The 16516-nt window shown below is 41.5% G+C and overlaps 1 protein-coding gene across 2 annotated transcripts; it reads right to left on the reverse strand.

Moving 5' to 3' along the window:
* Positions 1-7000: 7000 nt before the first annotated feature.
* Positions 7001-9503, reverse strand: CYCS (cytochrome c, somatic). Of its 2 annotated transcripts, none has more exons than XM_077176182.1 (3): positions 9358-9503; positions 8390-8566; positions 7001-8242 (listed from the first exon to the last, which is right to left on the reverse strand). In XM_077176182.1, the coding sequence occupies exons 2-3, from the start codon at positions 8556-8558 to the stop codon at positions 8094-8096; spliced, it is 318 nt and encodes a 105-aa protein (XP_077032297.1). In that variant the 5' UTR covers positions 8559-8566; positions 9358-9503; the 3' UTR covers positions 7001-8093. The 2 variants fall into 2 exon arrangements, with proteins under 2 accessions (XP_077032297.1, XP_054497828.1); XM_054641853.2 differs by having other exon boundaries at positions 9354-9493.
* Positions 9504-16516: the final 7013 nt, after the last annotated feature.

Below are 16516 nucleotides of genomic sequence, written 5' to 3' on the forward strand. Positions count from 1 at the left end.
AGTGCAGAGACTGACAACAGTTTCTATCTCTCCCTCCATCCCTCACCCTTTTAGCCACAGTAGCAGAGGGCATGGCACCCAGAAAGGCTTTCTAGAGCTGCAGCAACAACCCTCCAGCTGCCAGACTCCAAAATGTCACAGGTGTAAAATTTGGGACAGTGCTGTCTTTGGGTCATGGTGTGAAGCCCTGGCAGGGAATTATCCCAGCTCACTCAGGCAGCAGGGGAAGCCTTCATGGGGACCTTTCCCTCTCCTGCTTGCCTGGCAATAGCACCAGTTGTATACACAGCACTGATTTGATTGTATGAGAAAAATAGAACTAACTGCTTTAGCAAAGGAATAGCTTTCTTGAAATCTTGAGATGATAAAAAAAGATTATTGGAAACCGTTTTCTGAGAGAAAAACATAAATTTGGCTAACCTGATCAGTCAGAGCATCAGCCTGCACTACCTAGAAACTGAAAACTGCTGTTAAAGAGCCAGACAGGCAAAGAGCCAGACAGATGGCACTGCAGTAGATGTGGATTCACTGGGCTTTTTATCTTCACTTCTGGAGACTTTCATGATGACTTGACTTTCAACTGCATTCTGGATTGGCACAGAGCAGCTCAGAGAACTATCATCCTTAAATTTAAAATAAAATATATTGGCAGTGTAAATGTAATTTAAGCCAAGCTCCCCATCAATACCTTTTATATATTCTGGCTAGGGAACAAAGGCTCTTTTTCATGCTGATTCTACTGTATAACTTCTCTCTCCTCTGCTAGAGCCCATCTTGTTACCTTTTTATCTACAGAATGTTCACTGCATTTACTAAAGATTACTGACCTGTACTTTTCAGGTAAGATGTGAAGCTGGAGCAAAATTTAAAGCTATGCCACCAACTGCAGTGTAACTCAAGCATATTGTGTGAGTGGGGACATTAGGCTTTGGTGTTCCTGAAGAATCAGAGCTGACAGCCCCACAAAATATCATTTGATGTGTGCACTGAGTAAACATCACACCATTTCTCAGCTGGCTGATTTGCTAACGTAGGGTATATATCAGTAAAACTAGTGGAAGTGAAGTGCAGACTGCTGGAGCCAGGTGGCCTCAACTGGATGACTTCAATTAGCTGAAGCAAAATTAAATGCATCCAACCAAAGAGATACTCACTGAACACATACACCCACTCCCTCTAAAACTTCAGTTGAAGATACACAAGTTCAGGATTTGTTGCTTCTGGGTTTCCACTGCTTTTCTCCTCATTCTGCAATAGGTGAAAGCACAGGTGCATTCTTTGTCCCTGTCGAACATATAACGTCACCCTGCACTAACCTTGTTTAATTTCCACTTTGCTTCCCCTTTCTTTGCTCCATTTGTGTCTTCTTGATTTCCATCCTATGATTCAGTTCATTTGTAGAAGACTACCCTATGTTTTTGATAGATTTTCTGATGTGGAAATATCTTTTATCTGCAAAGCTCTGTCTTTGATTGCATCTCTCTTTGAGGAGTTTTTTCTGATGTGTCACTGGATGCTGGTACAGAGAGAGATGTCATCTTTCTGAGAATTCAGAGTGACAGCAAACACATATATGAGCTAAATTTTTAATGTCTGATCAGACTGCTCCTGGTAGAGTTAGCCACTGCAAAACAAGCTTAACTTGAGACATAAACATTGACCATGAACTGACAAGACAAAAGGCAGCATGGTCTTTTGAAGATCTGCAAAGGCTTCACAATCAGGCATGTGCCAGAAAATCCATACTGATAGTTAAATTAACATTGACATCCTCATAAGAAATATCTCTGCTAAGTAAAATTCTAACTAAATGTTAGAAATCTTAGTTTTCCTAGGATCTTATATAGAATCAATGCAAGTATTTAGATACACATGTATTGTAAAACATCATGGTTTTTGAGGCAATTTGAGACTATCACCGAACACCACCCATAAAGCAGTATTAAAAACAGACTTAAAAGTGCATTTTTGCTTACTAAAGTCACAATGTTTCTGCCTAACAGCTAGTGGAGAAACTATATTACCTGTATATCCATTTCATGCTTAATACTTCAACTGATGACATCAAAGTGAGCTCCAGAGTAGGAACAAAGCCAGAATACACATTAGAGATTGCCACCTTTGATTTAAGATTCTTTTGAGCAGTTAGAAAAAAACATTTTGCTTCCTAGCTGAATCTTTTACCATTTGAATAGGTTGAAATTTAACACAGACTATTTCAAACTTGAGCACGCCTGATGAAATATAAAACATGAATTGGTTTAAGACTTCGGAATAGCACAGACTTATTGCAGACATATCACTGTATTTAGCTGGATAGTCACCTCCAGCATTTTTTTGCTGAGCACTTGCATTAAAAGTGCTTTGTGTACAAATGAAATTTGTCTTTCAAACTGAGGTTTTGTCAAAATTATTTTTAAGAGGATGATACAACTCTCCAGCTTTTTTGTACATTGGCTCCCTCTCCTGTTCATTGAGCGCAAGCAAGAAACTGATCAAGTGCAGCCAGTTAAAGACATTTCTCAGCACTTCCATTGTTGTTATTTGGAAGCATGTTTCTGAGGATCACAAGCAAAGATTTTCTTAGGTATCCAGTTGAAACTCAACATCTTTCAGTGAATTTAAAGCAAAAAAAAAAAAAAAATTGAAACTATGTAGAAGGATTCTTCAAGTCTTTACCTTTAGAGTCCACATTAGAGTTAAAGATGTACATTTTAGAGTACACTGCAGAGTTATGAGATATATAAATAAAGACTAAATTTGAATAGTGAAGTACAAGAAGCTGCATGCAGTTCAGACATGAAAAGTATATATTGTAACAGTAACATGTGAAATGAAGAAGAGTAAGACCAGATGGGAAAGCTAACCAGCGACATTTTGTCCATGAGAATTAGAACTAAAATTATTCACTATGGCAAAAATCTGTGGAATCAAAAATGTGGTACCTTTCCTGTAAAAATACCACTGGAAGGAATACAGACCTAATATCTAATATTCAGAGAAACTGTCCCTCTACTTGGCAAGGGCGAAGGCTGCACCCTGGGCCCCTCACTACAGGAGAAACACTGAGGTGCAGGAGAGAGTCCAGAGAAGGGCAACAAAGCTGGTGAAGGGTCTGGAGAATAAGACCTGCAAGGAAATCTGAGGGAGCTGGGGTTGGGAGTGTTCAGCCTGTAGAAAAGGAGGCTCAGGGGAGACCCTATCACACTCTACAACTGCCTGAAAGGAGGTTGCAGCCAAGTGAGGGTCAGCCTCTTCTCCCACGCAACCAGCGACAGGAGGACATAGCCTCAAGCTGTTCCAGGGGAGGTTCAGGTTGGACATCAGGATGAATTTCTTCATGGAAAAGGGTTGTTAAGCATTGGAATGGACTGCTCAGGGAGGTGGTGGTCACCATTCCTGGAGGTGTTCAAGAACAACTGGACATTGTTTGCACTTAGTGCCATGGTCCAGCTGGAAAGGTCGTGGTCAGTCACAGGTTGGACTTGATGATCTTGGAGACCTTTTTCAACTGAAATGATTCAGTGATTTTGTGATCAATAGCAAATAAACTGATTAAATAACTGGAAATAAAATGACAGAGTATAATAGGAAACATGGCAAGGGATAGAGAAGTCTGATTTCCTTTCCTCTCTGTTCTCCAAACAAAAAAATCAACAGTGGAAGTAGAAATATGAGACACACTTCAAGGAAAGGCTGGTTACAGTCAATGTAGGAACACTCCTGCAACAAAATCTGGGTGGGTAAGAGCACCAGATCATTGAGGGTACTGGTGCCATATAGGTGACAGCCATGATATTTTTAAAATGCAGTGTGTGTGCATCTTTCTTATCTGGAAGGACTACACATCAGGGAATGCTCATATAATCATGCTGTATCTCATACTAAAAAAACCCCTGAGGCATAGTGCAGGTAAAAGCCACATAAAACCACCTGCTTTAGTTAGCTCTTAAAAATTTAGAATTAAAAAACACCAATAAAAGGCAATGTCCCATATCTTAAGAACCATGAGACATCTTAAAAATAAATTGTCACCAGACACTCACAACTGAATGGGGTCATCAGAAGTCAATTTCTGTGAGTTATTGTAAGGGTGAGAATACAGCTTGGTATTTCTGCTACAGCTTTTCATTTGAGTGCTTATGACCAAAAGACTGATAGTGGGGTAAGACAGGGACAGCACAGACTTCCACACAAAAATATGCTTTAACATACAGAGGAAAGGGAAGATGGATCTGGAGAGTGGGTGATTCTGAAAGGAAAAAAGCAGTGGCTCACATTGCATAAGCAAGCTGCATTGAACAGCTTTAACGAGATGTAAAACCAGCAGAGTAATGACTTCTGATCTCCACTGACAGGTTTATTTTTATCCAAGGCTGTTTAAAATTAATTAATTAAATGCATAAATAATCTGGAGAGAACACACCTCTCCTGCTCCCAGGTATGTGTTTTGAACACTGTGCTATAGTTAGTTCCTCTTTTGCTAATGTTTTCTTGGCTCTCCTTTTGCATAATGACAGCTTCAACAGAGGCATAGAGCATCTTCTTCCCAGAACACAGGTTCAGTTTGTTGGTTATTGCAGCCTTCTGGAAACTGAGGGTGTGAATCTGAATAGTGTTTCAGAAGCAAACATCACCCACTTCCTTTACCTCGTGTGACATTGAGCTCTAAGCTGAAAGCAATCATTCAAAAGGTGACCATCACTTTTTCTGTATTTCAGATAACAAGAGCAATCCTGGAAAAAAGCATGCAAGTACTCATATGCAAGCTCTAAATCATGAGCAGAGGGACAGCTACCTGGAGTTCTGACTCAGCAATTGCAGCACTGCAAAGGGGCAGGATTTCATACTCCTTCCCAGGGTTAACATGTCCTACTGCTAGCTCTGGGCTGCTCACCTCCCAGAACAACCTGGTTTTCAGGACATCAGCTTGAAATAGTTCAACTCATCCTGTATGTAGTAAGACAGATTTCTGTTGCCTTTAGCCCTAGATGAGATTTCAGGATGTGTTTTGGATAAAGGCCAATAACAAGGCTTACTATAGAGATAAATGTGTGCACTTCAATGGGCTTTGATATATGTGACAGACTAGAATATCTAATTATTACCTATTAGCTGGTTTTGTTCTCCCCTGTGAACAGAAGGAGAATAGTGTACCAAAAAAAGGAAAGCATTACAGAATCCCATACAAGACTAAATCTATCAAAATGAAGATCTTTATCTGAAGCAATTATTTACAATTGTACAGGCAGCAACAAATGGAACTTTCCCAAGCTGGTTGTAGAGTGGTTACACTAAATAAACAAAGCAGCTTCTGTATCACTATATTTCAATTGGATGTACAATTAATAAGTTTTGTAGCTTTGTAAGTATTCTACTTATTTGGAAGTCACACTCTGAAAAGGTGTGCTTTTGGATTTCACCTTTTTTCCAGTCATTAACTATCTTCATTCATTTGCATAACTATACATGAAAATATCACAAGATCAGTTTCAAAGGCATGCCCAAGCAAAGCTGTGAACTAGTAGCCAGGCAGAATTTTTACAGGATGGTGCAATGTTTGGCAGTGGTGCTTTGATTCCCTAATTGGCAACTGTTAAGGAACTACTGAAATACCAAGTGTCTAGACTGGTATCACCTGTCAGAACGAAAACCACTAAACTTGGTAAAACAAAGGCAAACTCCACCCTCTACTCCGTAATATAAACTAAGAACTAAAGCTTGATTATGTAACTGATGATGATGTCTCCTTCCCACCCAAGCAAGCCCTTGCATTAACACTTACTCAAGTGATAACCTAACCTCCTTCCAATATTCTTTGCTTATCCATTAGTAAGAACACCATAGTATTGTTTCTCCAGTGGCAAATGGCTGCTCCTTACCTACTACAAAACTTTTAAGCCATTGCAGTCCAGGGCTATATACATAGAAAGATGAAATTTTAAAGGTCTGAATGGTCTTTTTCCTAACATGTTATCAGGGATGCATGATGAGTCTAGAATTAAATTTTCTCAGTCTTCAGTGTTATGTAGAAGTAACATTTGTCTTTGTATACACAGATAGAAGAGCCAAGCTAAATTGTGTCTTCTGCTTACTTTGGGCAAAGGATAACTCTGCTTCCTCAAGTTTTTCTGATGATGGGTAACTTACTTGTTGCAAATTGTAATCTGTGCAGAAATTATCACACCTTACTGAAAAATCCTCTTCCCTAACTGATCTAGAGAAGAAACATGTTGTAAAGAAGAGCAGCTTGGCGGTCACAGTGTTCTTTCATAAAGGTGCTAACAGAACAAAGTGTCACAACTCTCCCTCTCCACCAACATCATCCTGCAAGACTGCAGAGCTGGGTACAGTTACATTCTGTATCTACAGATTCTGTATCATACTGCTCTATCAGGATTTTGGCATGGAAAAAGCCTCAGTTCTGCATAGCCATAGAAGTGCTATGACAAACATCCCTTACAGAAATTGGAACAGCAATAAACTACAACAATTTGAAGTTTTCTGTTAACAAGATTTTAGTAAAAAAACTGCTGTTGTTTAATAGTGTATCCAGAACTGCAAGAAATACTGTTTGCAGGTTAGTCTGGAGAGAAAAAATAATCACAACACATATGATAGCAATCACTGAGCCCACTGTTAGTAATCTTAGTTCTTTTCACTCATTTACTCTGAGTAACACTTTGCCATTCCATTAAGTACACTACTCCATACAAATTAAATGCAGCCCATCCTACAGCTTTTCAGTTACCTTGAATTTTCTCCCATCTCACTCTGGAAGCATAGCAGAAAATGCTGTTAAACAGCACATCCCTTAAAGAGCTTTGCTGGCTCTGGTCCAAAATACTAACTTTGCCACATTTATACTTCCCCCACCAACTCAATTAGAATTTACCTTTTTCCACGTGGAGCTTTTTTTTGTCTTGTTTCCTCATGATGTAAATCTGGGCATGCAACTTTGCTCTGCATTCCCACTGTTTTTCACTTAATTTCATACACATACAGCAAGCAAGACTTTTAATTTTTTTTTTAAATTTACAGTATTGATTGCTCCAAATTATGCCTTACTGTTGGTACACAGTAAATACATTCTTCTGAACAACTTAGTTATGAAAAAAATGCAGATAAAACATTAAAAATACTGCTTTACAATGTGCGAAACAGAACCTTCAGAAATAATGGTGGTGGCTACAGCCAGGCACAGAGGAAAACTGCTTGATTTTGTATTTTAGTCTACCAGTACATTCATTCCTGCATCCCTTCATCTGAAACTTCCTGTAACAATGGATTCTAGGTGAATGTTTCTGCTGAGTTAAGATTAGGTAACTCTCAGCTTGGCCACTAGCACTCATATTCCCAGAACAGGATGCTTTCTCTTACACTAAGAATGGCTGTTATCAGATTTACTGAGCAAAGGGCACCAATAACACGTCAAAACTGGAGATGTTTCTGAAGGGGAGTTGTACTCTATAGGTGCATGCAGCTGTGAAAGTCTGGATGAATTAGGTAACATGCTTCCCCTAGATAAAAGACAAGTGGCTGGGCACAACTGGCAGTTCACAAATAGTACTTAAATCAGATGAAATGCATTTTTATCACAAGCCTTAGATTAATATATATTGCAACACCTAGCACTGATTAAATTTAGAAAAATATTATACTGGGATTGGGTTTCTTTTAATAGCCTTTGTTGTTTTGTTGTTAATGTAACATAAGATGAATGGCAGAAGATGCCAAAAAGCACCCTGCTTTTTGATGTTAAAGAGCTGAACTGTCAAAGCTATTACACTACTGATGATTACTCATTTGATTATTTACATATTTTTTAAACAATGAAGAGGCAGGAAATGTTTATTTATTTTTTTTTAATTTTTATGATCAAGGATGACTGAACCCAATTACATAGTCTTTGTTAAGTTAATGGCTGCCAAATAAGAGTGTACTCCAGTGACCCACCATCAGCAAAGTTATTTGATGGGTGATTTTAAGGTTAGACACAGTACATGTAAAAATAGAAAGTTTAAAAACCAATCTCATCACAGACATTTCCATTGCCATCTCCTTTGTGAAATAAATAAGGCAGCAGATAACTTTTACTTTGCAGTGGCAACTTTGAGGTATGCTATTAAGTCTGCTCTCTCGTTCTTCTTCTTAATACCCGCGAAAATCATCTTTGTTCCAGGAATATACTTCTTTGGATTTTCCAAATACTCCATCAGAGTATCCTCACCCCAGGTGATACCTAAAAGAAGATAAAAAAACCCAACAGTTAACAAATTCAAAATAGCAATCACACATATTCTTGTCCTCTGCTCAATTTTTGGCAGATTGTTAAAATTATCACCAAGAACTGAGTATTTCTATCCCCTAAGGGCAGCCTTAAGTTTACCTTTGTTCTTATTAGCATCCGTGTAAGAGAAACCTTCGGCTTGCCCAGTCTTGCGTCCGAACAGGCCGTTCAAGTTGGGTCCAGTCTTGTGCTTGCCTCCCTTTTCAACCGTGTGGCACTGGGAGCATTTCTGGACAAAGATCTTCTTGCCTTTCTCGACGTCTCCCATTGTCAGTGCTAGACCAAGAACACACACACGAGGTCAGTATTGCAACCTCAAGGTCACCAACTGAGCTGAAACTTTAAAAAGCGTCCTGCAGGTTTACAAAACCACCAAATGCAGCAGGTGAATCTGGCAATTCTCCAGCACACTGTCTATCCTCAAGCCACAGCTCCTGGGCTTGAAGGTTATTATGAAACCACGAGACTACCCAAAAGGTATCAAGGTGATAAACACGCTTGAAGGGCAGGAAAAACGTTCCCTCGGACAAACTAATTGTTTAAAGGGTACGGCATTTAAAGGGTACAGCGACAATTTCTGAAGAACAAGTTGAACATAACTTGTACAACTGTACAGGAGTTTCCTAGTCGTGAACGACCTCGTGTAAAAGCACAGGACTCTTGGTAGACTTTTCCTTTGGAGCTGAAAAAGCTCACCAGCCACGCTTTTTAAATTTTTTTTCGCCCGGGGAGGGCCGGCGGGCACCCGGCGGTCACCGTGACCCGGGATGACCCCAGCGGTCCCGCCGGCAGCCACACGTGAGGAGGCTGGAGGGCCCAAGGGCGCCCGCACCGCTCGGCTCCGGCGATACCCGCGCCCAGCCTGGCCCCGAGATTCTCCTCAGACATCCGCCCGCGGCGCGGCCACCCGCCCTCACGGTGACCTTCCGCGCAGCCCGGCCGCCGCCTCAGGCCGAGGCCCCGACAGGGGAGAACGGCCCTCAGGAAGGCCGAGAGCAACGCCCGCCCGCCCCACGTCCCTGCCAGCCGTCACCACCCCGCGGGGCCCGGCCGCCCGCCGCACCTGCCTGCCCGGCTGGCCCGCTGCACCCTCAGACACGGTGACCGCACACCCGGCACCTCCCGCTCCGTCTGCGCCCAAGGACACGCTGTACTCCGCCCTATGTAACCCGGCACCGCCGCAACCAACCCCTGCGCGCGCCCGCCGCCCGCCTCCCCGCCTGACAGCCAATCAAGAGCCAGCCTTTGGAGTGCTGATTGGTTACAATCAATGACGTCACGCCGCCGGCGGCTAGTGGGGTAGGTTGCGACCGGCGGGCCCCCGGACTTCCTTCCTTCCTGCCCCTCTTCCCTCCAATCGCGGCGGAGTGACGTCAGACGTCCCTCTGCTGCAGAGGGGGCGCGCAGCAGCGGGGTGCCGATGTTGCGAGCGCATGCGCACAGCGCAAGTGGAAGCAAGGGTCGCGCTGTGCCCTCAGCACGCGGCCGCGGCGGTGGGCGGGGCCTGGGCAGTGACGCGCGGGAGTCGCGGCCGGGACGGCCGGGCTGTGACGGCGGGAGCGAAGGGCGCAGTGACGGAACTGCAGCATTGGTGAGGGCGGGAAACGCCTCTATTGCCGAGTCCGTTCTAAGGAATGAACACCGCCGTGTCATTTACAGCACAGCACTAAGTGCAGTGCCCTGTCTTAAATATCGCCAAGGACAGCGACTCCATCCCCTCCCTCCGCAGCCCATTCCAATGTCTAATCACTCTTTCTGGAAGAAAGTCTTCCTGATGTCCAACCTGAACCTTCCCTCATGTAATTTAAGACTGTATCCTCTCCAGTCGCTGGCTGCCTGGGAGAAGAGGCCAGCCCTCACGTGGCTACAGCCTCCTTTCAGACCCTTGAACAGAGGATAAGGTGTTCCCTGAGCCTCCTTTTCTCTAGGCTAAACACCCACAGCTCCTTTAGCTTTTCCTCACAGGGCATGTGCTCCAGGCCCTTCACCAGCTTGTCCATGAATTTTAAAAGCTTCTCCAGGGGAGCCAAGGGAATAATGATGTGGAAGTGTTGCAGTAGCCAAAGCGAGGGGAAATCCCCCTGGAGAATCTCCATGCCTGCCACCATGGCCCCACGAGGGGCTGGAGGGGAGCGGGCGTGTGGCTGGATCCTCCATCTGTGGGGGACACCAAAGCCACACTGCTCTGACAAAGATGAGAGGGTTATGGGACTGCCACTTAAAGGGATGGAAGCATCCCAAACGCCAGCCCACTAGTCGTATTTGTCCTGGTTCAGGACACATTTTGGAGAGAACTCCCCAAAGGGCTTCTTCAAGGAAAGCAGATTCAATTGGCCCCTCCCCCCAACCGGTCCGGGAGAAAAATACTTATTTGGAGAAAAGTGGAAAAAACCCTGTTTATTAAACAATAAAGCTTAAACAATATTCATCAATAAAACTCTTTGCTGCCCTAAAAGAGATGACAAACTCAGAAAGTCCCCTCCCTGGGTTGCATCTGAGCTCACTCTGCCTGTTGGGGCACAGGTATGAGCTCAATGAGGACTTCCTTTCATTGTGGCCTTCCAAGCAGAATTTGGATGGTGAATTCCAGACATGAATCACTGCCGTCTCACTCTGCTTGGCAAGGAGGAGGAAGAGCTGTTGGAAAAGCCCAGTGTAATAATGTACAGTGTTCCAAGGAGTTGAACTGTTTGCTTTAACTATGGACATTAAAACTGTCAGAATTTTCTACTGTCTGACATTGGAAAAGCATTTATTTCCTGTGCGTGCTTTTATGTTGTCCTTGAACTGGTATGGGTGTGCCCCTGTAATTGCCCATGGGGCAGGGCTCATGTGAAGTGTCTACATGAAGCAGAAAGGAGTGAGGACTGTAAAAATACATCAGGGATTCCTCTGATGGCAGAATTTTGTAGATAATTCACAAGACCATTCAGAAATCATCACTCCCTAGTTCAGACAGTGCATTGCAAAGCTCATGGTGTCTAGAGCACAAAACACAGGTTTTGTGTATTTTTTAACACTTCGTCACAAGGTATATACAAAATATGCATTCTTAAACTTTTAACAATTTATGCTGTTATCTTATTGACAGCTCACTGGCCACAGTAAAACTGTTTTGCTTACAATATACAGATAAATTCATGTATTTCATGAAGAGTGAGGAAATACGTGCAATGAAACCACTTTAAATCAGGATCTTGAATTCTGCTGTTGTTGCCCAACTCAAATCTCAAATCACATCAGACTCCCATAATTATGAGGTTGACTGGAAAAATATTATTTTAAAGGCATCTTCTGTTTCTTTTATTTGCTGTTTGGTTTTGAACCTTCATGGCCTTTCACTCTTGTTTTTAGGCTTTTTATCATGATTCTAAGGACTGAGTTTCATTTATTAAGGCTTCTGTGTCTTAGATGATTCCAAGGGGCCAGATGTAACTTAATATCACAAGACTCATGATAAAACCATGTCTCCTATCTCTGAAGAAGAAGGGAGCTGAAAGCACCCTTTAAGCTGCTCTAAGAAATTGCACCAGTGTAAATTCTTAAGCCTCTTTAAGCTCTTGTTGTGGACTGATTTGTGCTGACATCTATTCAGAGGTTCTCCCTTTCTTCATAGAACACAAACTTCAGGCATCTGTAGCTCTCATAATTTATGTTGCATTTTGCCTTTTAAATAAGTATGCTCCATTCTGAGAATTGCATGTTGTGTTTCACACTTAACCCTTTTGATGTGGAGGGACACTGTAGCAATATTTTTTCAGTTTTTTTTTCCAAGAAAAAAGAAGCTATTCTTGAAAACTGCAGCTTAATTCAAGACAACTGGATGCACTCATGATATAATACTCTTTCCTGAAGGTGTAAATGATACATATAGAGTATTAGTGGGTATTACTGGAAGCAGACGTTCTGATATAACAAGATAGTAGGTTAGGGGGTGTGTTTTCACCAGCAAAAAGAGGTATCTCAAATGGAGAGGATTTTTCATATCTGTTTGAGCCCATTTGGGCATTACTAAGGGTGGATCTGGGGCAACACTGCAGTAAGAGGTTACTTGTAAGTAAAATAGAAGGTGCAGGAAAGGTGCCCAGTGTTTGGTTTTTTTCAAGATGCCCAGTGTTTGCTTTTTGAAATGTTCTGTGATAGGACAGACTAATAGTGACATTTTTGGCTTCTCTGCTAAATGTGGCATCTGCAACATATGTTGCAGATATGTGTGAAATATATGTGAAATCCTGCATCTGACTCCTGTGTAGGGCAGAGTATGCTGTGGGACTTCCAGAGGCAGCACTGAAGACAAAGGCAGGACTTTTCTGGCTTTGTGGGTTTGAATTGCTGGAGTAAATGAAAATGACTCGGGGTGCAATTTCAGTGCTCTATACTTTGCACACATTAACATTCATTAGACTATTTGCCTTGGTGTGGTTTGCCTAGAAGGCTCATATTTTGGTCTTTCAGTTATTCACTCTGGTTACACCTGGAATACTTTTTCCTAGCTCAGGCCATTACACACTGGAACTACAGTTATTTTGCAATCAGAATTCTGTGTGTAACTCTATGTAATTCTGTCCCAAAGGAAGGAAAAATAAACCAAATGTGTCAAGTCCATTATAACCAATAAAACATGTCAAAAGAGGCATCCAGATCTCCTTAAGAGAGACATTGCAAATGAAAGAAACAAGGTAGCCCTGAATTATGGACCTACACTGGAACTCAGGAGAATATGTGATTTTTTTTTCTCCACTCTGTGCTAAACTTCTGGTTTGGTCTTTGACAAATAACTTAGAACATACTTCTTATGGAAATCATCACCTCATCCCTGAGCAGCTTGACTACCTTGTTTTAATCCCCTTATCATGTGGAAATGGGACAACCCTGAGCTGTTGCTGGTTATCAGCAAACTGTGCCAGCACTGGGGAGTGTGTGATTTGTGCTGGAGTCATTGTGGTGTGAGCTGGTTTTAAGAAAGAGTTGGAGTTATGACCCAAGTCATAAATCTTACCCCATCACAAAGTACTGACTGATTTACACCATTATGATTTCTAAATTGTACTGAAGCAGTTCAGAAAACCTGCAGTTTGTTGTTTTTTTGTTGTTTTTTTTTTTTTCTTCTTTCTTCTGATTTTATCTTTGCCTTTGGAATTGTTTGGGAGAAAGGTATATCTCTTCCCGGGTTTTTCATAGCCCAGTTTAAAAAGATAAAAGAGTTATTCTGGGCTGAGCTTGAAAAGTTTTTATGCTAGTATTATTCAGAAAGGAATATTCCACAGTGGCAAACGTATGGGTTTAGGGTTACTTTCCAACACTTCTATGGTACAAGTCCTGTCACTTGGAATATGCTGCTGGCCTTATGTTTATTATGTCTTTTACAGGCTATTCTGGGGGAAGACAGGAACCTGTACACCCAAACAGACAAGGAACAAAGTTGAAAAGCATTAGAGACTCAAAAGGAAATAAAAATGCCTGATGAATGGTGTGCCTCTAATCTCTACTGCTTATTGTGTTTTATACAGTCTAAAACAGAGAAGCCAATTTTGCTACTGCTTTAAACAGTTGCAAGGGCAGTCTCTGAGATGCTGCAGTTCCTAAAGGTGACTGTATTCCTTCTTAGGACAAAGCTAAATATTGGCCTAACATCTACTTTTGTGTAATATTTTACCAAACAATTCTTGGTTTTATTTTAAGGACTGCTTTTAATAATTTCTTGTGGCAGTGTATTTATTTTTTGTGCAGTCATCTCTGACAATATTGTGGGGTTTTTTTTTTAATGACAAGTGTTCCATTGACTTGAGTATCTGGATTGCATTCAATGCTTAATTGCCATTATTGAAAAGGAAAAAGCTATTCCCACATTTAAAAGAACTGCCGATGTATTATCCCATTCCTATGTTATAAAGACAAATTATTTGGGAGTGGGACATGAAAATATTTTCCACAGCCAATGTGTAGAGTGGCAGTTGAAAGAACTCATCTTGACAGAGGAAGGCAGAACTTGGAATTCTTTCTGCTGTTCCTGTGTTTTTGGAGAGTGAGTTTTGTGAAACTGTGAAAACAACTACTTGGCACTTAGGGACATAAGAATGTCTCTTAAATGCCAAGTAATGAGAATTGCCTGGCCAGGATGTTGTAGGTTCCACTTAGGCACAGGGTGAGGCAATGCTGCTCAGCATCATGATGAGCTGTAAAAAAAATTACAGGAGGCACAGGGAGAGACAGCAGTCAATCCAGCCAGAGTGGGAAGCAGAGTGGGAAGCTGGGAGATTGCCAAGCTTTCCTAGCTGAATCAATTGCACAACCATTATAATGCCATGGCTTACTGAGTAATAAATTTACTGATGAGTTTAACAGGTGTGAAAATAGCAAAGTACTTTGACCATTCTGTGATGCTGTGGTTCTAAGCCTCAGGCATGAAGATTTATTCAGCAGCCATTTATTGTATGATAAAGTGTCCCCAGGACTGGGGTAGGTGGAAGTCTCTGTCATTCATCTGGCCTGGTAGATAAGGAGATCCAGGATTCAGAGTCACACTATTCATCTTGTTTGCATGAGTACAGAGGAGTAGTGAGTGTGAAACATAAGTGCATGAAGTTGGGGTAATTTGCACTGAAGCATGGAATAGCAAGAAAGGACTGAATGCAAGATTTGTCCTAGGATGGGACTGCATCAACTTCTGGTTTACTAACAGAAAAATCATAAATCATTCTGAATCCTTATAATCCAGTTCCCATAATGAAAGTAGGTTAAAAAGAGAGGCGATTCAAGATAGCAATTTAGGAAAAAAAAAAAAAAGAACTTTTTTAGTTCAAGGGCAAAGTTAATTAAGTTAACCAAGAAGGACGTTCACATTTGAAAGATTCAGGACCCAGCAATTTTTCAGAAGTTCAGCTTTTCTTAAAGACATAACTGTTTCTTTTGGAGAAGAACTTCAGAATTAACTTTAGGGCTTCAAGAACTGAAAGGCAAATGAAAGGATATTCTTTTATCAAGTCCATTATGTTTTTAACTTTAGAGTTAGACTTATGCTGTTGTGGAGCCTGCCATAGTTTACTGGAAAGCTTAAAATAATAGAGGTATAATTATTGTCCTTGAACATTGTCTAATTGCATCTGACAAAAAACATGCTACAATAACAGTAATTTTTACTGGCCTCAATTTCAACTTTTGGATGGCAAGTAGTTGGTCAAAACTACCCCATTTTCCATATATTTTTTTCTTTGTAATGAATGATACAGTTGGAGAAAGTTTCTGGAATATCCTCTTTGGAGGGGATGACAATTAGTTACATTGATAACACATTTGCTTTGTGTATCTGTGGGAGCCAAAGATTACTGTCCTCTCACATGATCAGCTAGGATATAGTCTTCTGATTAATCCAAGCTGTAGAGTGAGAAGCACCTCTGCAACAGCCTAAATTCAGATATTCTGAGATTAGTCTCCAAAGCATCAACTTAGCCCCAAGAAAAGCTTAATTTTAAGAGTCCTTTCGTAAGGAGATTTGTATGGTTAGCTCTCATTATGTAATGATGATGTGCTAATTTAATGTAACCTACTAAAGCCTATGCAGTTCTTGTGTCTAAGGTATAGGCCAGACAGGAAAACATTGCTTGAAATATGAGCACTAGTGTGGTCCCAAGAGTCACATGAGAATCTTAAAAAGAAAAGCTTTGCTCGCCTTAGAATTTTCAAAGGAGAAACCATTTATAACATAAATAGAGATAAGGCCATAAACTGGTGATTTTCTATCCACTCTCTGACAGAAAGGGAATTGGTGTGCTTTGGCAGGCTTAATTCTTGGAAGTGTAAACCCAGCTCTCTGCAGAGCTGTGAGGCCTCTGTGTACAGCAGCAGCAGGAGCTGTGGAATGTGAAGCCTGACCAAGTCCCAAGACAGCACGTTCATGGATTGTCTTCTTCCTAGAGAGGAAGTCACTCCTGCAGGTGGTGGAACACATGGGGTGTTTCTGTCAGTGGAGAGGTGGGTTTCCTCCCTGTAAGGATCTTATGCTTGTTTTGCTGCCTGTTGTGCCAAGTTTTCATGACTTTGGTCACCATGTAATCACCTGGCTGGTAGTTTTAGAATCAGATTTTAATAGCCCAGCTTCATTGCTTCTTTTTACATCAGACTTCAGGTATGTGTCAAGTGTTCTATCAGACCAGATTAGGGGTTTAGTGCTGTTTCTGACAGTGATGAATGCTGGATATTTTGTAGACACAAAAAACTACCCAGGAT

The sequence above is a fragment of the Agelaius phoeniceus genome, chromosome 1 (assembly GCF_051311805.1).
Source record: "Agelaius phoeniceus isolate bAgePho1 chromosome 1, bAgePho1.hap1, whole genome shotgun sequence".
Classification (NCBI taxonomy): domain Eukaryota; kingdom Metazoa; phylum Chordata; class Aves; order Passeriformes; family Icteridae; genus Agelaius; species Agelaius phoeniceus.

What these genes read in the sequence shown, in the direction of transcription:
- CYCS (XM_077176182.1), bottom strand. Translation starts at nt 8,558, where the DNA reads ATGGGAGACGTCGAGAAAGGCAAGAAGATCTTTGTCCAGAAATGCTCC. An exon ending in GGATGCTAATAAGAACAAAG is followed by an intron (nt 8,243 to 8,389) that starts GTAAACTTAAGG and finishes ATCTTCTTTTAG; the next exon opens with GTATCACCTGGGGTGAGGAT.